General features: G+C 36.9%; 3 protein-coding genes and 1 long non-coding RNA gene across 6 annotated transcripts; 2 read left to right on the top strand and 2 right to left on the bottom strand.

Moving 5' to 3' along the window:
* Positions 1-490: 490 nt before the first annotated feature.
* On the top strand, positions 491-7,810 carry LOC133675093 (transcription factor GTE8-like). 3 transcript variants are annotated; one of them, XR_009835343.1, is made up of 11 exons: positions 491-2,695; positions 2,804-2,852; positions 2,962-3,120; positions 5,795-5,868; positions 5,982-6,051; positions 6,146-6,226; positions 6,299-6,414; positions 6,519-6,585; positions 6,677-6,807; positions 6,886-7,629; positions 7,744-7,810. XR_009835343.1 is itself a non-coding variant. In XM_062096367.1 (10 exons), exons 1-10 carry the CDS (start codon positions 1,334-1,336, stop codon positions 7,168-7,170), a joined length of 2,394 nt encoding a protein of 797 aa, XP_061952351.1. In that variant the 5' UTR covers positions 491-1,333; the 3' UTR covers positions 7,171-7,705. The 3 variants fall into 3 exon arrangements, 2 of the variants coding, with proteins under 2 accessions (XP_061952351.1, XP_061952352.1); XM_062096367.1 differs by lacking the exon at positions 7,744-7,810 and having other exon boundaries at positions 6,886-7,705; XM_062096368.1 differs by lacking the exons at positions 2,962-3,120; positions 7,744-7,810 and having other exon boundaries at positions 6,886-7,705.
* A 1,030-nt stretch (positions 7,811-8,840) lies between these two features.
* On the top strand, positions 8,841-16,855 carry LOC133676089 (uncharacterized). Its single transcript, XR_009835543.1, has 2 exons — positions 8,841-9,404; positions 11,636-16,855. It is a non-coding gene; the product is annotated as an uncharacterized LOC133676089 (long non-coding RNA).
* LOC133676087 (protein PLASTID TRANSCRIPTIONALLY ACTIVE 10) lies at positions 11,761-16,882 on the bottom strand. Its single transcript, XM_062097660.1, has 12 exons — positions 16,104-16,882; positions 15,915-15,974; positions 15,789-15,818; positions 15,414-15,487; positions 15,186-15,267; positions 14,998-15,071; positions 14,653-14,719; positions 14,010-14,102; positions 13,682-13,858; positions 13,555-13,605; positions 12,876-13,027; positions 11,761-12,359 (listed from the first exon to the last, which is right to left on the bottom strand). Exons 1-12 carry the CDS (start codon positions 16,839-16,841, stop codon positions 11,918-11,920), a joined length of 2,040 nt encoding a protein of 679 aa, XP_061953644.1. The 5' UTR covers positions 16,842-16,882; the 3' UTR covers positions 11,761-11,917.
* Positions 16,883-17,711: 829 nt separating this feature from the next.
* On the bottom strand, positions 17,712-20,222 carry LOC133675234 (lysine histidine transporter 1-like). Its single transcript, XM_062096549.1, has 7 exons — positions 20,062-20,222; positions 19,509-19,892; positions 19,005-19,398; positions 18,617-18,722; positions 18,400-18,491; positions 18,232-18,300; positions 17,712-18,140 (listed from the first exon to the last, which is right to left on the bottom strand). Exons 1-7 carry the CDS (start codon positions 20,187-20,189, stop codon positions 18,042-18,044), a joined length of 1,272 nt encoding a protein of 423 aa, XP_061952533.1. The 5' UTR covers positions 20,190-20,222; the 3' UTR covers positions 17,712-18,041.
* Positions 20,223-21,615: the final 1,393 nt, after the last annotated feature.

Here is a 21,615-nt window from a genome sequence, read left to right as displayed (position 1 = left end):
GGTCAAAAAGTCAAGCACGTGGGAGCTGCGAAACACAAGCTCCCACATGCCGCGTCACATGGCGGTGGAATTGTCAATAAAAACACGTGTTCACCAACCCCTGATAAACCTTTTCTCTCCCACATAAACCACGCTCCTTACCTCACAATGATCCACACGCTCCAACAGAAACGTTACACGTGTAATTATGTCGGTAAAGGTACACGTGTTAACATAGTACAGCGATTGTCTTTATTAATATACGCGGGGCGCTTTTGTTTTTGTTGTGAGTATTAATAGAGATAATTATATATAAAAAATCCACCACGATCTACGCAGAAACGGCTTAAAGTAAATCGGAGCCGTTAGATCCTGAACTTGACGGTGGTATAAATAATTATTAATTATTAATTATTAACCATTAGATCTAACCGAGTGAATAAGTAAACGGTGAGGATTGTTTAAATAGCGGCGGGCATATAAGGCCGCGTGGGCCTTTAAATAGACGACCAAACTAGCCCATCAAATCCCACACACTTCTGGAAGCTCTCTCTCTCTCGTTTCTCTCTTTCTTAATCGCGAAGAGAAAGGGTTCTCTCCCTAGGGTTTGTTGGAATCAAAGGCGAAAGCGGGAGATCCAGGTTTTGAATTGGTTTGATTAATAAGCCTTGATTTTTCTCTCTCGCTCTAGGTTGTCTGTTTGTATGTCCGTCACATTGTGTTCGTGTCGATGCGTTTATTTCTAGCTTCGATTTCGATCTATCTAGGGTTTGCGATTTCATGGGGTTTTTTTTTGCTCAAAGGAGCTTATTAGGTTTTTGAGTGAGTATTTTGTATTGTTTCTCAAATAAAGTTCTTTAATTTCTTAAAATTCTCTTTTTGTTTGAATTCTAGAGAGAGAGAGATAATAAGATTGGGTTCTTAGCTTCTTTTTTTAATTTTTGTTTTTGGGTTTTTGGAGGGGTATCAGATCAGATCAGTGTCGGTTTTGAAGCTCATTTGTTGAAGATTTACTTCAGATGAATTTAGGTTTGGGGACACATGCAATTAGTGTGTGATTTGATGAGGATCTGTTATTGCTGCTCATAAATAAAGGAGGACTACTGTAAATTATAGTGGAAAACTTGAAACTTTCAGTACAATTGCGAGAAAAAGGACATAAAACAAGAGTAATTATTTATTTATTAAACCTGATTCCTTGAAGTTAAAAGAAATTGAATAAATGTGTGTGGTAGAGGAATTGTGAACTGGAAGCGGATCATTGGCATGGATTTTTTGAAATTGAATTCAGAGGAAACATAAGAAGTTAAACAGCTGAAGTTGATGATATGTGCAGTTATTGGAAGATAATCCTATGGCACCGACTGTTCCTATAGAGTTTATTGGACGGAAGGAATCAAAAAAGTGTTGGCTTTCACAACCAATGGGGAAATCAAAGAAGTTCTCTAAAGGGCACTCCTCTGGTTTTGTTCCAGATTTTCGACATGCTGTTCATACCATGGCTGAATCAGAAGGGTTTGGGAGCTCTGGACGTGTTGACACTGAGATGACAGCATCTGAGATGACAGCATCGGAAGATTCATGTGCTCCCAAGAGAAAATGCATTAGTTTGAATATGGATTGTTATGATACTTTTGGTGTACCATCACAAGTCTTGTCACTATCAAAGATGTCAAGGCCAGAGAGGAAGGATTTGGAAATGAGGTTGAAAAAGGAACTTGAACAGGTCAGAATCCTGCAGAGGAAAGTGGCTTCTCTGAGTTCAAATACAGTTTTATTATCGCCTTCTAGTGATATCAGGAGTTGCAGTGATGGCCAAAAGAGGCCTCCACTAGAAGGTCTCCATAGTTCATTTGAAGTACCAGCTCCACAGAGTAAGAAACGGGCTCATCCTGATCGAAATAGAGGCCACACAAAAAAGGGTACATCAGCACGTTCTGAGCCAGTGAAGCCAGCTGCTCCACTGGGTATTTCGACTGCTATGTTGATGAAACAGTGTGAGGCATTACTAAATCGTTTGATGGCACATCAGTTCGGTTGGATTTTCAACACTCCTGTTGATGTGGTGAAATTGAACATACCGGACTATTTTACTATCATTAAACATCCAATGGATTTGGGTACAGTGAAGGGCAAGATTGTTTCTGGTGAATATTTGAGTCCACTGGGATTTGCTGCAGATGTGCGACTTACTTTCTCAAATGCAATGAAGTATAACCCTCCTGGAAATGATGTCCATTCCATGGCTGAGACCCTCAGTAAATACTTTGAAGTTAGATGGAAAGTTATAGAGAAAAAGCTTCCTGTTACCACTGGCGTGGAATCAATGCCATCAAGAACTGATGTGCACATAGAAAGGGAAACAACTGTTCATATAGAAAGGGAAACAACTACTAGTGCTCCTCCTTTGAAAAAGAAGAAAATTACACCGAGTGACAATAAGGTTAAGCCAGAACCTGTCAGGCGGGTCATGTCTAATGGGGAGAAGCAGAAGTTGAGCATGGAGTTGGAGGCATTGCTGGGTGAATTGCCTGAAAGCATTATTGAATTCCTAAAAGAGCATAGTGGTAATGCTGGCCAGACTGGTGAGGATGAGATTGAGATTGATATTGATGCTCTTGGTGATGATACATTGTTTAACTTACGGAAACTCTTGGATAATTATATATTGGAGAAACAGAAAAACCAGTCAAAAGCTGAACCATGTGAAATGGAGGTACCCATATTTCTGTCATATGTTTGTCCGCCTTTGTTTTGACGTTCTCTTTTTTCTTTCTGGAAACATTCAATAAAAGTCTGATCCACGGTGGTTTTTCTGATTCAGATTATTAACGAGCCAGGGATTAGCAATTCATCATTGCTACCATGCAAAGGTAAACTTTTTTACTATACTTTTGCGCATCTCTAGATACCAGGCATCTCATGCATATTATGCATGTTATTTTTTTTGCCAGTTGAATACTCATTCATCATGTTTTTTAGGAAATGATACTGTTGAAGAAGATATAGATATTGTTGGTGGAAATGATCCTCCTATTTCAAGTTACCCTCCAATAAAGATAGAAAAAGATGAAGCCAATAAGAACAGTAAACGTAGCAGTCCTAGTTGCTCCAATAGTGAATCAGGCTCATCTTCAAGTGGTTAGTGTTTTATAAACCTTTCATTGTCACCACTTCTTTTTCTTAGAGAATTTGTTTACAATATTTTTTCGATATTGGAGTATGTAAATAAGCAACATCGTGATTCATGCTTGATTCCTGGATTGTGAAGAAATAAATTATAGACATCAGTCTCTTAACATGATTCTTCAGAACTTTGGAATACATGTTATCGTTTTTTGGTATGCTGAATGTGGACTTCTGATGTTATTTCTAAGCACATATCTTTGTAAACTTTGATAGAGTGCTGTTTGAATATCATGTTGTCATTGCATCTTGTTTGATACTTCAAATTTTACTCGATTTTTTTCATATTGTGTCATTTGATTCTGTTTCCTTTCTGTTAGCCTAACCATTCAACTGTTTAGCCTATTTTGTAACTCATATAGTTATATGCTGGATGCCTCTGTAAATTGCAAGATGGTGAAATATTTAAAATATAGTTATAAGATTTCCTTTCACCTTGTTCCCTGTCAATAGCTTTGTTAGAATCTTGCCACCTAAAACTCTGGTGTAACTGCCATATGCTTGTTTTGGTGGATGCACGGATGCTGCGAGGGAGAACAACTTACTTCCCTGTTTTATTCCAAGAGCTACCTTCAGCTATCTTTGAGTGAATGTCTTCTATAAGGCTTGCTTTTATTGTTGGTATCAAGTTGTTTTTTCCCCTCATGAACTTCATCTAGGAGGATACCCTTTTATTTGACCCTCATTGACACTCTAGTTCAGTCTGGCTTTTGCGTTAGGTTTACATGTTCAATGGTTATCTGAAAGTACTAGATGTACATCGGATCTGTTACCACACTTTGGACGCCCTGATTTAGGGGGGCATGTTAATGGAACACCAGGGATTGTTGAATCTAACAAGCCCCATCTTGTTTCAATGTGATTTAAGAGTGGAAACATGTTGCCGCGTACTCTGGTGTATCAAAACATACAAAAGCACTTTATGGGCTGATCCATGATCAATTTTGTTGGACTGGTTTATTTTCTTAACGATTCTATATATATGTGCATGCATGCAGGCATTTGCCCTTCATGTTTCTGTTACAGGTTGTTGGGCATTTATTCTGTTAAGAAGTATCTTTTCAAACAGTTCAATGCAATTGGTTAGGTGTGAACTTTAGTCTCTAGCAGGTAAATTACTGCCCAATGTTTTACATATAAAAGAAGGATTATTAATCAAAGAAATGAAGGATATACACATAAGGGAATCAGACCTCGTCCACGAGAGAAATGACTGAGATAGATCAGAACAAAAGATGCTTTACAGAGATAGATTAGAACAAAAGATGCTTCCAATCTTTTTGAAACTCGCACCGAAGATGTACACAATAGGGAATTAAAGAAAGGAAAGAAGTCTATCTCACAGTTTTTGCTTGGATTGAGATGGATTCTTGAGAAATTTTGAATTCCACCTCATCCACCTGCACTAAAATACTGGGAAATGTCACTTCCATGATTCTTTCCACCCTCAAATTCACAAGATGGAAATGATTTTATGTTTGCTTAATTACTTTGGTTCATTTTAACCTTATAGCTTAAAGGATCAGAGCAACTTAGTCCCTGTTTTCTTTCCAATCATAGATGATATTTTCCTGCTTGATTAGTGGTTTTGAAGTCCTAGGTGCTAGGAGAAGTCACCAAACTTTTTGATTGGGTGAAACATCCCAGGAATGGTAAGCCAGTCAAGAAACATTGGCTGATAAAAATTTTGATCTTCTCAACAATGTCAATGATGTGGAGGTTCATATTATCGATATCTGGCCAAGTGCTACCAAGCCTTTGAGATTCAAAATTTGGTATCCAAAACACTCCTGGGAAGAAAGTGCAGATTTTGATATTTGGCTTGCAAAAAAAAAAACTGTAGGCTCATGGACTTTGTTTAAAGTCCACATGCTCGGTTATTCTGATGAATTTTAGTTTCCCTGAGGAAAGGTCCGTTCATTGCAGGTGTTTTTTGTTGTCGATGGTGAAGATGAATCCAAAGGGTGCTGGTTAGCATAGAACTGGTCTGGGTTACGCATCAAGTGATTGGAACAAACATCTTTTCACCCAATTGTTGTATTGGGATGGGTAGGATGCGACTGCATGTCTATGATATGTGAATTTCTTAACATGATGGATTTTTGACATGATAATAAACCAGGAGTCAAGCAAAGGAACTGTGTTTCTCACATTTTATATTTTTCATATTCAATTTCTAAGATTTGTACTGTTTTGGGTGTGAAAAGCGAGAAACTTAAACTTATCTTGCATCTGTTTCCTGTGCTTTGAATAGCTGACTGGTATGAGAAATGAGTGAGACTGTCCCACATAGTATCTCTCTCCTGATTATTTAACACAGGTCATAAGCTTTGCTCCATGACTGGTTTAGGAAACTGGGATTTTCTGTTTGGTTTGCACTCTGTTGTGGCTTTGGTATCAGTGCATTGCCCTCATGATGTTATTTATTCACAAGGTTCATGTGTAATAATCATAAGAATGTGTGGTTTGCTTACTTTTGCTCTCAAGTAGTTGGTAATTTGGTGGTGGTTAATTCCTTTTTCTTTATAAATTCTATAGCTGCAAAAGGTTATGTATGTAAATTGAGCTGAGAAAGCCTTCATAGTTAGTATAATGATCTCTTTTTACTAGTATGTGATTCTCTTTTCAGATTCAGATTCTGGCAGTGAATCTGGCGGTGAATCTGTCGCAGTGAAAGTGTCTGGTTCCATTAATGCTACTAAGGTATGTATTCTACAAATTTTGTTGGTTTAGTCTGAAAATTGTGTGGATTTATATGTTGTGATCCTCTCTTAGGCATGACAATGTTTTTTCTCTTATATTTCTGATTATAACAGAGCAAAATGGAACCTGGAGAAAATGCAGACCAAAAGAGAAGTGATCCTGATGATTCAGATGTTGGAAATCGTAAGTTTTTAGGTTTTGTTACATATTATTCATGTTCTAGGGTTCTTACAGTTTGTTTTGAACAATTTTATTCTGCTTGCAATGCCTTGTTCAGAATCTGTAGATGGATTGGACCAAGTTGAGCTGGATACTGAGGGTAAGCCAGTTGCAGCTGAGATAGATGGCCACCAAGAGGGTAAGCATGCTCATTAAGAAGATTGCTGTTACATATGGGACTTCATCTCACCCATCATGTGTAATATTATAGGGGAGAGTGCTCCATCCAAGAGGCAAGTCTCTCCCGAAAAGCTCTATCGTGCAGCTTTGTTGAGGAACCGTTTTGCCGACACCATACTTAAAGCTCGAGAAAAAGCACTTGAAAAGGTTGGTCTTGGCATCAACATTCATGCTATCTATTGCAAAAAATTTACATGCTTTCAAGTTTGTTTTTTGAGTGGATGATTCACTCGGTGATATGTTGAATTCAGGGTGAAAAGTGTGATCCCGAGAAATTGCGGAAGGAGAAGGAGGAATTTGAAAGAAGGCAAAAGGAAGGTTTGGAATCACAATCTATCATATCCTTAATTTTTAAGTTGTGATGTTATTTTCCAATATCAATGATTTATCTCTTAATCCGTGATATCAGAAAAGGCTCGGTTGCAGGCAGAAGCCAAGGCTGCTGAAGAGGCTAGAAGGAAAGCTGAAGCTGAAGCTGCTGCTGAAGCGAAAAGGAAGAGGGAACTGCAAAGAGAAGCTGCCCGTCAGGCATTGTCAGAGGTAAATTACATCATTTTATGTAAAGCCAGCCCCAAAGCTTCTTTAGAATGGAACCAAACATCTTCTTGCTCTTTGCAGATGGAAAAGACTGTTGATATCAACGAGAACAGTCATTTCATGGAAGACTTAGAAATGCTTAGGACGATCCATGATGAACAGCTTCCAAGTTTCATAGAGGAAACAAGCCCAGATCTTTCTCAAAATTGCTTGGGTAGTTTCAAGCTTCAGGGAAGTAGTAACCCACTGGAGCAACTAGGATTATACATGAAGGAAGACGATGATGAGGAAGAGGAAGTAGTTGAACCACCACCTCCTAGTGTACCAGAGCGAGCAAAAGATGTTGAGGAAGGAGAAATTGATTGATCAGGTCTTTGCTTTGATTATTTCTGCATTCAAAGAACTATGGGCACGCATAATCTTCTGTATCCACTGTGATATATCTCAGCAGCAGACAAGCCTATGACAAGGATTACTCTTCACCTACTTGAAAGAATGAGCCGCAGACTCTCTGGGGAAACATGATAAGCAGTTGTTAATTGGGTTTTGTTTTTTTTGGCCTTGTTCGTATTTACTGGTTTGGAGTGCGGTTTCAAAACATGGTAAACAACATTTTGTCAGTGTTAGCATATGGCGACTTGTGGGTTGCCAGTGAAAGAGTTACCGGGGCTTGAGGTTTTGTTTATTCAATTTTATAGTTTTGTAAAAAAAGAAACTCTAGTTTGTACGGGTTAGTGAAACCTTGGGTTACATGGCATTAGGTTCTGTGGGTTGTAGGGGGATGCGTGGGCGGGGGGAAAGCAAGCTCGGAAGCTTAGGCAGGAGGTAAGTTAACCTAATTGTAATATAGTCAAAGCTGAGGCACCTTTTAATGGCATTCATTTCATTTCTTCTTTCTCAATTGTGTTTCTTTTGATACCTGAGGCCGGAATGTTTCAGCCCCTGCATTACCCCTGAGGAGAATTGTGAAATGATATGGGCATTGTGCTCCTTGCATTTCCTATTACTTGTGATTTGTTTTTGGTATCCTGTTGGCAAACGCGTGTTAACTGTCAACTCGCGGCAACTCCAAGCCAGTGCTAGCTTCGACTTTGGGGCACACCTCCTGATAGTCGTGCTGGAAGCATCTTAGAAGCGAAGCTAATCTGCTCTGAGAAACCTGGAAGTCGTCCCTAAAAGCGATCATGCAGGCAGGTCCAGCTTTGAGCTCCAACTGTTTTGACTTTGATCCATCCCAATGGAGGCCATCTCTGTTGAACAAAATGCAGAACCCTAGGCGCACGCGTAATTACTTGGTTGTAAGGGCGTACAACGACGATTAAACGAGTGGAGAAACACACTGGTTTGATCCTAGTAAGGGTCTAGTCAGAGCTCGTGGAGAGAAATCTCTCTTATCTTTAGGACGGCTTTAGTTGAAAGCGGTATAAATACGGTGTGCGATCTTTGCTCTTTGGGCCTATAATTTTGGGAAATTACTAAATGGTGGCACTTATTTATGTGAAAAATCATTTAACTCGTCATTGGGTTGATTTGGTTTCGTAATAGCAGTTGTAATTTTAAGTGTTTTTCTTTAGAATAAAATAATATATTTTTTTATTTTTTTAAAATTATTTTTAAGATTAATGTATAAAAACGATATAAAAAATAATTTATAAATTTTTTTTTTGAGAATATGAAGTTTTTAAAGGGGCTGTTTTTCCAAATGCTTGGGCTTCAACGACTCATGTCTTACGTTTTCTAGAACAAATATTTTTATTCATTTTCATTTTAAAAATCCTATATAAAAATGGCTATCATAATTCATAACAGGTTATGCCAGGCTATATATATATATATAACCAAACCCGGACTAGAGAGAATAAGAAACTCAATTCGGACAATTGATTGGTGGGGAACTTGATTGAAACAAACTTAGTTTGCCCCCTTTTATTTAAAAGGTTTTGGGGGGTGTTTGGCCCGCATTTTAACAGCAATTTCATAAAATTTTGAATTTATTTATTTATTTTTTTGGTGATTTTAGCTAAAAATAATATTATTTTAATATATTTTTAAATAATTTTTTTTTTATAAAAAATCATTATTTCTGTTCTAAATAACCTAAATTTTTTTAAAAAAAGTTATAAAAATCAAATTTGAAATGTGAGAAAATTTTTGTTAGTTATGAATAGAACTCCAGGGAGGGAATTGGTAAATATCAAAACCTGAGGAAAAGAAAATGAATTCACCGCACCAGACTAGAAAAAAAAAAAAAAAAAAAATCTAAATTTTTATATTTGTGAGTCGAGAAGTAAACAAGCACGACGACTAGACAACACATTCTAAAATAAATCAAGTTCTTTTTAGAGTCTCTCCTCAAAATATAAGAAGAAATTCGAACTCCAATGGATTGATGCAAATCATCCACAACTTCGGTTTGATCTATTCAAGAGATTCGAATCTTATGGACTAGCGTTAAACTGCAATCATCATGTGGCAAGGAAGCTTCAGAGGCTTGACGATTGGGCATTTGAAATACAGTGGACGAGAATCTTTGAAGTGAGGAGTTTGTTTCAGCTTCAAGTATTCATTGCATCCTTGAGGATTTCCCTCTCCTCAAAGAGGTGAGAATTATCTCTTATACTTCTTGATGCTTGCTATAATTACGAGCTGTCTAGTTGGTGCAATGATGCATTCAGGATCGTTATTACGTGACACTGATCAGTTCGAGTTTGAACCCTAGTCATGACTGTTAATGTTAGTGAATGATGTTCTATGTAAATTGTTTTGTTTCTTGTGTAGATAATTAGACTGTCAATGTTAGTGAATGGTGCTGTGTGTAAATTGTTTTGTTTCTTGTGGGGATAATTAGACCGTGTTAGTATATGTATTGTGTGGGTGTGTATGAAATGGATCCTTTGGTGTTTTATATGCAAATTAAAATTTCTCTTGCCTATGAGTGTGGATAACTTGATTTGTGGTTCTAGATTGTGATGAAATTAGGGATTAATGTGATTCTACAAATACTGATGTTGGGGACTATTATTCCTCAAATCAGTTGGATAAATCCTTGCTTAATAGTGAGCTTGTGAGGCAAATTATGGTGAGATTTTGGCCGTTGATGGGCCACTATGGTTGAGAAGGATAATCTCGATATGATTAAAGCAGGAAAAACTAGTGAACTCAAAGGGCAACATTAGGTGCTTAACTATTTTGTGGTTGCAGGCTTAAAATGAGTTGCTAACAATGTACTTGTTGGTGATAATTGAACATGCGATTGTTGTGTTGCTAGAATTTGAATGAGCAATGAAGTGTTAGAGGAGATTGCACTACTCTTAAGAGAAGTTGTGAGTATATTGAATCCAAGGAAAAGTTAGGGTTATATTGAGTATGAAAATTGCTTTGGGTTAGATGATTTTGAAGGGAAGTGGTGCTCAATGGCTGCAACACACAAACTCACTCCTAATCTTTGATGAACCTGCAAATGGAATAAGAAGTTGACAATAACTCTGTAACTGGTTGGCATCATGTTTCTTATGTGTACTTTGATCCTGGAGGCACCATCGAGGTTGGTTATCTTGTCCATCCAAATGTTTCTTCTAGTAATTTGTATATGAACACTGCTGTTAATAGTTTATGGAGAAAAGTTCTAGAGTTAGTGACAGTGTACAAGCCAATAGATGATGATAAAATAGTCCTTGTTGAGTGAAAACAGAACTTATGAAAAAAAGAAAAAAATTGGTTGGGATGCTTGTGTTACATTTTTGTTCTTGAATTGAAACTAATGATTTGTTTTACTTGGATGACAATCTAGCTACTTTGTGAGAGAGTCGTATGGTGTTTAAACTCATGTCTTTCACTGGGAGATCCTGAAGGTCCTAACTTTTATGAAATATACAAGTACTTGTGTAGGATAAGAGCACCTTTTATACCATCTTAGATAGTCAATAATTCCTATAATTTAAGTCTATTTATGGTGTTTTTGACGTGGGATACCTAACCGATGAGTTTATGGACTGAATCGACAAACAGAAACTCAAGAAGACAAATTGGAAGGACAAACGTGCACTGCTTCTTTAACACGCCATAGCTTTTAACTTGGGTATCCGATCAAAGCAAATCTTACCAGTCTAGAAAAGCTAATTTAGTGGCCTACAGTTTGGTGGTGTTGAAAAAGCGATCATAAGTGGTTTTGAGGTTAAAATCCACTCTGAAGACCTAAGTTGGGGCCCTTTTGTAACAGGTCATAGCCTTGGACTACCATAAGGCAAATGAAAGGTTTTTGCTTGGAAATTTTATTGTGCAGTTAATAGTGGAGAAACCATTCCTTGGAATTTGAAGACTAGGAAAAAGGGTGAGGTTCAAAAGGTGTTGGTTAGCTTTGCTTATCAAATAACGACGATGAAAATCTTGCAAAAAGGTTTAGATCCTGGAAATTTTGGCTTGGTGGTTGTCCATGAAAGCAATTTAAGGACAGATTATAACGACGGAGTAAAGTGGTTGTTTTGCCCTTGTTTATGAATTTCAAGAGCTTGCATAGCCAGATCAAGTCCATGTAAAATTGCCCGAGCCTTTGCCACTTCCATGCCAAAAAGTCCCTGGGGCCTTGAGAAGTTTTGAAGCAGCCAAAATTATCACTCCATATGAGTTATGAATGTTCACTCATAACCCAGGTTCATAATTATTTAGGTATTTTTTTATGGTAGATGAATCATTAAAAATTTTTAAACCTCAGCAGCTGATCTTCAGGTCAATTCCAGTACATTAGGGTTCTGAAAATATAGCTTCTTTTCAGCCAAACCAAACCAAAATCTAGTGGTATGAAAAACTGATTACACTTGATTCCATTATCCAGATGGAGCAACGATATCAGAGACCTGCGAATGAGGCTCTCAAGGGAGAATAAGCAGAAGCTGCAGAACCATACTAATCAGCGCTTTCTTCACAACTTAGGAACTACCTATATGAAAAGTCACTTGGTTGTTATGCATATGCTGCGCCAGAAGGTTGGTCACTTAAAATAAACATGGCAAAAGTAGAGTTTATTTGTGCTCTTCTTTTCTTTTCCAAAAAACCGTAAAATATATGAAATTCATTTAGGGTGAATAACTTTAGGGTGAGTGTTATTCACCCTCTTTTAATTGTCAAACATACCCTCATCTGATAGTCCAGCAGATTCAGTGCCATTAACTACTGGGTGATTTGCCAAGTCAACACCAAAGTCGCCTAAGAGATTAAAATCAATGTCGTCGTCGTCATCATCATCATCCTCATCATCATAATCTCTGTCTGAATCTTCTTCCACTCTTTGCTTCTCTTCCTTTGCACGGGCTTCCCTTTGCATTCGTTGTGCGATGGCATCCTCATAAGACGTTTCATACCAAACATTGCCCTTTCCCACAATAGATTTGTTATGAAGCTCTGTCATCCTCTCTTGCTTGCTCTTTTCCGAGTTCTTGGGTTCTCCCCAGTAGTCATACCGGTATAGAGGATTTTCAGGATCATATTGGTCCTTACCAAAGAAACTTGCTGGCTTATACTTTCCTGGTTCTTCCAATGGCAGACCAAGAGCTTGACGGCTGCGACAAATTGTCCAGCTTGAGTTAGAGAAAACAAGAGGAAGTGATGCAGCCAATCAAAGATAGGGTAAATGCGTAATATATAAAAGGTAGCAATTAGCCATGTTTTGATCCCATGAATCAAATTAAAAGAACTCCTGCCGGTATGTATTAATAATAAATTTTCTTTGCTCATGTTCTGCTCCAAAGACGAAGGGCATCGTTATTAAACCTACAAAAACAAGGAACTGATTCCTGAAAATGGTTGGAACAGGCAACCTGATCACAGTGTAGAATTGAACCAAGCAACTCTAAGCAAGAAAATGCAAAGCAGAGAGCATGATTTTAACACCCATCCTTTATAACATCAGCACGATGATTATCATGCTTCAATTAAAGATTTTATATTAGACAACCTAACCAGGAAGGGCCTGAAGGAGCTTGTGCTAACATAGACATGTTAAATCTAATATGATAAAATATTTCCAACAAACACACACACACAGGGAGAGAGAGAGAATAGAACAGATGAGTCACCAGCTGATGTCTCTGATCAAAGCTTCTCTTTCCTCAAATGATCGACGCCAGTGCAACAAGTCATACTCATCCATTTCTATATTTCGTCTCAGCTTGGTGATTTTATATTTCTCTCCCCTTTCCTTTGCTTCCATTCTTAGTTTATTATGAAACTGCATCCAGAAAATATTGAAAAAATTAAGTATAATGAGAAAGCTAGTTTGACATATTTACGAGGAGCTTTGATTATGTTGCAGTGGAAGTTTAAGATACAGCAATATATAAAATAGATTTCTAGCTATGACTGAAAAGCCAAGCCATTAAAACTATTTTGAGGGTTGGTTATCCTGCATGAATATGGCATATGCGTGAACAAAATGGAAACTTGGCCGTGCATTGTCTAACTAGCAAATAGCAAGTAAAGCACCGGGAGCAAGAGACTCATTCCGTGTTCTCCAAGCCAAGGATTGAGACAATAAACATTACATGGCTGGCTTTAAATTTGACCTTCAAAACAGAGGTAAACCATATGGGACCTGGTTGATGACAAAACAGACATTGAACACATGAACATGGAAGATAGTTCTATCTACAAATGAAATATAAATGTTGGTTAAATCATAAATGAGAAGCCAACTATGTTAAAACAATCAATAAAATTTTTAATATAGATAATAAACAACTCAAGAAAATCGTTGACCTCACGCTCGGCTAAGGCAGCTTCCAAGTCAAGTTCTTTAACACTCGTTTTCTGTAAATGGGTACAAGAGATGTCAGCTGTGTTCAACAGACTAAAGATGTGTACATTATCAAAGAATGTTCCTCACCAGAATCACTTTAGGCAGCACTGTTTTCTTATGATAAGCTTCAGTATATTCAATGCTATTTTCTTCATCAAAATCTTCGTTATCAGTCAACTCGGATATCTTTTTGCCCTTGTATTTCTCAGGATTAGCCTCCCAATCATCCAAAATTGTTTGCTCAGCAACATGGATTTGCCACAACTGCATAAAATACCCAAGTTCACCCATCATAAGAAAGAGGATCAGCACACAGTTCTTAAAATAGACAGGATTACCGATGGCATTGGACATTAATTGACCATCATAAACTGGCTACAAAAACAATAATGAGAAAAATGCTACAGAAAGGCACCTTATCTACATAAGGGTGATTTGACAATAGAGGTTCCTCTTCTGGTTTATCTTCAGGATCTCTCCTAGGAACAGGAGGTCTTCCACAGTCACGCTGCAAATGTAAGTGCACGTGAAGGACAAATAGAGAGACATTAAGTTCCAAAAAATACAATATATGCAGGAATTTACTAGCAAAATGGAGAAGTTCAGACTAGATTGTCCAGCCCCTACTGTAACAAAAAATCGCCTTCCAAAACTACATTTCCCCATGTTTTAACTGACTCAGCTGGTTAAGATGGGAGATCCAACAGTATTCAAATACCCTTCAGTGACCATAAGGTTGAGTCCAATATTAAGCAATTCTGAGAACTCAAAGATCCTACAGTCACATTAAAACTAATAATAGCATATGAAATATGCCATTGCCATATAAACTGCCACGGATGGGTTGCCATCCAAGCATGTGAATGATATGCAATTCATCATGTGAACCCATATTCCACAATGCACCAAGCTATGCCATGGTTAACCTGGGAGACTTTATCCATGCCATCAAATGAGGCAACCATGAATAGAACTAAATTGGAAAAGGCTGATTATGGGCAAAATATAGGAGAAACAGAAGGGGACAGCATTTTTTTTTTATAAGGAAGCTTACAGACCCGCAATTCATCTAGGTTTGTATCCTCATCACGATGAAATACCGGTGGAAACTCAAATCTGTTGAAGCTGGAAGAGTATGAAAAATGTCAAAAAGCCATAGGGTAAGCACATAAATATAGATAAATTCTAAAACAGCACCATTAACTAATTAGCTGGTAGAAATAGATAGAAGTACTTTATTACCAGAGACTCTTTCTAACAGGAGAAACCCATGTGGCTTACAGTGCAAGGCCACATGGTAACCCAGTATGTGAAGCTACTTACTTTGGGTACGACATGGGAATCAAGTATTGCAAATTTTAAGAGGACAAGACTAGCAACAAAAGTGTAAAGGAATCACATACATAAGATGGTCTATGTTAGGATAGACAAAACGCATTTCAAGTGGAAATCGAAAACGATAAGGATCTCGCTTTGCCTGCAAGAAAATTGAACCAGTCAAAATAGCCAAGGCCACTCAACATGCAAGATCCACAGGTTTGAAACATTCACATATATACCAATATTTGTGCAGGCCAAGAACACTGCTCACCAGAATTTCAACAATGACATGCATACCGACTTTTATATGATGGCGAATCCAAAACCAATCATTGCGTTTAATTGGGATCCATCTGAAATTCATAGACATGAACGTGGATTGGAATGAGGTACCTCCAATCAGACATTCAAGCAAATGGACGGGAAGCAAACACTTAGGATATGACAACATCTAGCTTCCAGCGAGCCAGATTAGGAAGTATAAGGTGACGATACGTACCCATCATGCACACCTCCAACATCAACAAAGGCTCCTTGATATAGATGTATAGTGGTAACTTTTCCTTCACAGATCTGCAATGACATTTGACAAACTGCACATTATCATCAATTTATAGATAGAACAACGCAAGTCCCTGTTAGCAGCTCAAAGAGGATATATCTACATGCCAAGATCCTGTATAGAATTCTCAATAGGCTAACACAAGTATAACACGTCTTTGATGTATCATCCAAAATAAGTTCACATTTCCTGTCCTATGTATCAGATTTTAGCGAGCAACTGAAACTTTATTATGGCGCTATACATGAGCTACATTACGCACTCCAGAGAAAAAGAAAATCAGCAAGGAACAGAACAAGCTCAGGAACTCACCTGCCCCGGGTAATAAAATGGAAGCTCATACTGCAAGAAAAAAAAAACCATTATTACTATCTTTCAGCAACTAAAATTTGAAACTCAACGGTATAAACAAGGAAAGATATTGCAGCATTGTCCAACCATGCCCTCTTTATAGTCTTTCCCTCTTTTTCTTCGACCCGGATAATAATCTTGGTCTTCCTGTATCACCAACATAAAAAAATAAAAAATAAAAAAATCACACATTAGTGTATTTTAAAAACCATCTCTGCTCCTCTAAAAAAAAGCCCAAATGAGAAATTCACTCCCTTCCATCATTTGAAACACTACCTTATACGACTCCTCTTCTAGTCTATCCTTATTCGCCTCAACCCACTCTTCATATTGCTTCAAGAACACCTTATACCTCTCCAAACACATATTCTCCTTATCAACACCGACCCCATTTTCCAAATCGTCCAAATTCACTCTAACTCCTTGCAATTTATGCCCTTCCCTAATGAACTCCAATTCCTTCCTATCCACTTCCCACCCTCTTGGCGGCCAGTCCCTCGGTGCCACCTGTCTAACAACCAATGGACTAACCCATTCTGTCTCCAACTTATCCGGTATCTCCCCTTTTATCTCAAATTGCTTCATATACCACTCATCTTCAGTAAGCCCCATTTCTTTAATTTTCTGCGAACGGTAACTTGGAGATAACATGTTGAATGCTTCAATTGCTTCTGGGGTTTTAAGAGGGACCTCTTCGCCTTCGTTTAGTGACTTTTTCGCGAAATCGGCTTCTGGGGTTAAGATTTCTTCCCATGGTGCCCAGCCACGGACAATCCAGTTCTTTCTTCGAGCTTCGTCTTCGGTTTCTTGGTCTTTTGGTGCGAATTTTTCAAGGAATGTTTCGTCTACTGGGAATTCATCTGAGCTGTAAGATTTTGGAGGTGTTAGAGTGGTGGAGAGAGGGTGCCGAGGGAGGAGGAGGAACTGGTGGTGGTTTTTATGGTGGGGTTTAAGGGAAGGGTTTAGGGGTTTGGGTAAAGAGAAGAGAGGGAAAGGAGTTCGGAGGATTTGCATTTTTGTGTGCAAAATGGAGAGTGAGTGAGTAGTGGATAAAGCTTTTAGTTTTCACTTTTTTAAAATTGTAGTAAGAGTTTTTCTTATTTTATTTTTACAAAATTGGATTTGATTTTTGCCCTTTTTGTTGTGGCTGTTTATTTTTGCTGTAAAATTATATTTTTTTAATTTTTTTATATGATGGTACAATAATATTAAAAATAAATTTTAAAAAATAAAAAATATTATTTTAATATATTTAAAAAATTACTTTAAAATACATCTATTATCAATCCCTTGGCATGAGTGTTGTTCCTACTTGCTAAAGAACAGATGGAAGCACAATTTAGTCCCCCAAGTCTAAGTTTATTTTCAATTTAGTTGGTTAGTTTTTTTTTCTTGAACAAATGTTAAATTAAGTTCATGAAACTTGAAAACCACCAATACTAAGCAAAAACAAGTAAATTTTTTATCCACATCAGACCATCCTTTTATTTGAGAAGATCCTCTCTCTATCTATATCATGACCCAGCTTAGGATATTTTCAAAGATAGCTATAATCATGGATAAAGAACGTATATATACTATTAAATGTTAATTTAATATTTTTTTCAATAAAATATAATTGAAAATCAGCTTGTAATACAAATAGCAAGTATTTTTAAAAAAAAGTAAATTTTTTTCTTTAAGTTGTTTTTTTTTGTGTATTTTCACATAGTTTTGTTGTATTGATGTGAAAAATAATTTCTAAAAAATAATAATAAATGATATTTTAATATTTTTTAAATAAAAAAACTTTTAAAAATAATTATTATCTACCAAAGACTGTTCAAAAATAAATACTCACTGGGCCTCGTGATGTAACATCCAATTGTAGAAACCAAGTCCAAATCTTTAAAAGTGGTACGAAATTGATTCAAAACTGCAGAGAAAGTTTGAAGCTAACAAGGACTTCGGGAATTCTTGAATACAAAGATTGAAAATTAAGGAGATTCACACAGGCTGAGCATGAATGTTAATAGATCATGCAGCCTTACATATCCATCTCCCATTTTAGTACTCCTAGACGAATATATACAGAAAATTCACTAATACAGAAGCAGAGCTTGAAGTCCCATTATTCTACAGGAACGGAAATAAATAAAAATGAAATGTTCATGGCCATGAGCATGAGCATGCAGCTGCACTTCAACAATATCCCCTTTGTAAGCGGTACTGAAGTCAAGAGTAAAACTGGAAGTCCCTGGCTTGTAGTATTATCTGCCTTAATGCTCCGATGGGGGCTAATACCATCAATACAACGCCAAGGATAATGCATATCTGTAGATAATGAGAAGAAATTAAGACCACAACTATATTGCTAATTAGAAACAAAAAAAAAAAAAGAGGCTGGAAATTAACAGGAACATACCCAATTTGCGAGCCATGACAAGCCGAATTTCTTTGGTTTATATACAGCAAGCCACATGACGCAGGGGAGCTGCAAAGAGATTGCAAACAATTGCGGAATTTTGAGCTTTGCACATTGTTTACCGAAGCAAGAAAGATAAGCATAGATATGTATAACATGGTGCCTTACATAATATGAGGTGGGAGCAAAGGCAAATCCTCCAAAGAAACTTAGAAGCCCACCAAAAAATGGGAATGTCATTGCGATGAACATGGTCAATCCTGCATCAAAATAACACGAAATTAAGTTAATTAAACCAAAACCATCTCCCTTTGTTAAAAGAACACTCCTTTTACTACACAAAAATCAGTAATCAATGGAAGTTTTTATGGAGATTTCTCCTCACCAACATATAGAATTCGTGTTATGAAGCGAAGCGGCTGACCCGGTTGGAAATTCATTTTCAAGACTAGGAATGCTTCCATCATATCAAACACCGGCATTGCAAAAACCTGTATTACGCAAAACAATGGCGAACATTATTAATGTAGCTAAGCTAAAGATCAATGAATCGATGCAAATTGAAGAATAACAATCCAACCCTCATCAACTGATCATCGCTAAGATTATGTTTAGACGTCAATGTATTGAAAGAGAATGGATAAGTAAACGTGTTTCGTTAAAGAAACAAAAACATGCGATAGATCTATCTTTGGAATGAATTTACGACATGCAGCCTCACTGATTAATCTCAAAAAAAGAAAAGGAAAAGGAGTAAGATTGTTTAGGCATACCTGATAACTTCCAATGACATGAATGACAACAAACAAATTAGCAGCGGCAACAAGCCAACGAGGCTTCTCTAGTGATAAGAGTATGTTGTCCTCAACTTTGTTTCCAAACACCCAGTAACCTACGAAACTAACAGGTAAGTAACACAAAGCGACAACAAGATAAGCAACAACCACTCCTTTCCACATTGGTTTCTTGGAAGGCTTCCCTGGCGTGGAAGGGATTGTTGCCTGGATCTCCAACGCCACACTGTGCCCTGCGAAGGCAAAAGCTATATCTCCTAGAGCACTGAAGCTGTCGAACATCTGCCCAGTATTTGTTGAAGCCCTTGAGGTATACTGCACATCTGGTTGAACCCCTTTATGCCATGAAACCACCCACGCAATGGTCGAGTAACTACACGTAACACATGATTGATATTAGAACAGCATTCAAGGAGTTTGGACACAAAATTAGCTTGGAAATGCTAGGGACAGCATATAGAAATGAAAGCAGATCTATCTTACCTCAAGGACATGACGGCGGCGGCAAGAGAGACAGCGGTGATGGAGTTGAAGCTGGGGAGATGAGAGATGACAAAGTGAACCGAGGAAAAGATCATGATGAAATAGGTAAGTTTGATTTCTTTGTAGTTAGGCCAGATAGTATCATGAGCCTTCTTCAGAGATTTCCCTCCAGTGATCATATACACTATACTCGAACCCACTTCCACCATTAGTTGCTGGGGTACCACCACCCAAAGCCCGAGTTTTTCACCAAATGCATGCTGCCCTAACTCATGATACCTATCAAATCTCTTTCCAGGCACCATTTCATGCATCTCCACCATCTGCCATAGTGTATATAGAGTGATAACCCATGACAGGATCAATACAGCAGCACCGGGACCCCTAAAACAAAATCAAAAACATGATTTAGCCATTGAGATCACATTAAGTAATCAACACTGCTGTTGCCATGCATGGTTAATTATAAATTCCAGCCTCTAGACCTAGACAATTTGACTTCAGAAACTAATGATCCTTTAGCCATTGTTTTGGCTACTGAACGCTTACTTACCATCCAAGTTGAGACATGGCATAAGGGAGGCCCAGGACCCCAGCACCAACCATGGCTGTAACATTGTGAAAGGCAGAATACCACCACTTTGCATTCCTAGACTTGGTGATGGGAAGCCAGTCATTCATGTCTTTCTTCGCGTTGTCATTCTTTGCGTTGTCGCTTGAAATTTCCTTTACTGGCTGCATTTGATTCATTTTTGTTATTCTATGAAATTAAGATTAATATGAATAGCAATAAATTATAGAGGAGGTTATAACTGTTTAAGAGTTGATGATAGATTTGGATAACAGATAGGTAGATATTATACTGTGAAGTATTTAAATATACCTAAAAATAAGAGTTTGTTTCCTTTTGAAACTCAAATTTGTTTTGACTAAGTTATCCACTAACAAGATTTAAATTATAGATAATATTCAACAACAACTCAATTATATATATATATATATATATATATATATATATATATATGATCATATAATATTATAGGATTTTTTTTCTTCTAAGCCAATAAAATCTCTTGGAGTTTCTAACAAAGTTTGATAACTTGGAAACATTTCTACTCTTTATTTTTTTTTTCTTTTTATTTTTTATATGTTTTTTTCTTTTTATTTTTTATATGGTATGGGACTAAGTCTTTGTTGTTTGTATATTGGCATACAAAAAATAAGCTAATTATACAATAAACTAAAAGGGAAATGGTGATTTTATAATTATGTTTAGAATTTTAGCTATTGTAGCAAGTGGTGTACTGTAGCGGTGGCACAAATGTATATTTCTTTTTATTACTTTAGAAAACAAGTTTTTTTGAAATTTATTTTCTATTTTTATTTGATTTTTTATCAAATACAAATTCAAAACAATAATAATTGATACAATCTCTCATGTCATTGAAAAAAAGCATATCTTAACATCTCTTATCTAAACAAAAGTAAGAGTCGCTTACCCTTATATTACAAGAAAAAAGATGAGTTAAAAAAAAAACAATAAAAGGAATTTTCAAGAAAAAAAAAAGGCACGTGGTAGACTACAAACATTCATCAGAATAATTAACCAAAAAACATCTCAGAGCCCCCTTTTATTACGATTTAACAAAAAAATAAAAATTACAAGGGATCAAATTTCTAGTTTTTGCATGAAATCAAAAGATTTAGTACCCATTTTCACTGGCAATCCCAGACAAACCCTAGTAGATGGAGCTTCCAAATTATCGACCTTCTCATGCAATGTTGCTTCAACTATGAATTTGAACGTTGTCTCAAACAACATTTTACTTAAAAGGTGATATTGACTCAGATATGCTCTTAATACGGCTCATCGAGCGGCACTTACCGGTATGGGTCATATAATCAGCAATAAGAGACAAATGTTGTGTATTGACAGATATTTCATAAGAATTGAATACGTGCTTTATCTCCCTAATGAAATTTGTTAACAAGATTTTAATTATAGATGATGCTTAGTAGCACTTCAATTATACCCACCACAATATAATATTATATGGTTATTTCTTCTTTTTTTTAAGCCGATAAAATCTCTTTAAGAAGAAGTTTC

Source organism: Populus nigra, chromosome 16 (assembly GCF_951802175.1).
Source record: "Populus nigra chromosome 16, ddPopNigr1.1, whole genome shotgun sequence".
Taxonomy (NCBI): domain Eukaryota; kingdom Viridiplantae; phylum Streptophyta; class Magnoliopsida; order Malpighiales; family Salicaceae; genus Populus; species Populus nigra.
Note: the sequence above shows the minus strand (reverse complement) of the source record. Positions and strands in the feature narration are given on the sequence as shown.

Excerpts from the sequence above, each read along its gene's own strand:
- LOC133675093 (XM_062096367.1), top strand. The coding sequence starts at position 1,334 with ATGGCACCGACTGTTCCTATAGAGTTTATTGGACGGAAGGAATCAAAA. Across the intron at positions 6,586-6,676 it reads TGAAAGAAGGCAAAAGGAAG|AAAAGGCTCGGTTGCAGGCA; the intron begins GTTTGGAATCAC and ends CCGTGATATCAG. Across the intron at positions 6,808-6,885 it reads CCCGTCAGGCATTGTCAGAG|ATGGAAAAGACTGTTGATAT; the intron begins GTAAATTACATC and ends TGCTCTTTGCAG.
- LOC133676087 (XM_062097660.1), bottom strand. The coding sequence starts at position 16,841 with ATGCAAATCCTCCGAACTCCTTTCCCTCTCTTCTCTTTACCCAAACCC. Across the intron at positions 15,819-15,914 it reads AAGACTATAAAGAGGGCATG|TATGAGCTTCCATTTTATTA; the intron begins GTTGGACAATGC and ends TTTTTCTTGCAG. Across the intron at positions 15,268-15,413 it reads GTTGGAGGTGTGCATGATGG|ATGGATCCCAATTAAACGCA; the intron begins GTACGTATCGTC and ends TATGAATTTCAG.
- LOC133675234 (XM_062096549.1), bottom strand. The coding sequence starts at position 20,189 with ATGAATGACTGGCTTCCCATCACCAAGTCTAGGAATGCAAAGTGGTGG. Across the intron at positions 19,399-19,508 it reads GCCGCCGTCATGTCCTTGAG|TTACTCGACCATTGCGTGGG; the intron begins GTAAGATAGATC and ends TGTTACGTGTAG. Across the intron at positions 18,141-18,231 it reads TGTCATGGCTCGCAAATTGG|ATATGCATTATCCTTGGCGT; the intron begins GTATGTTCCTGT and ends CATTATCTACAG.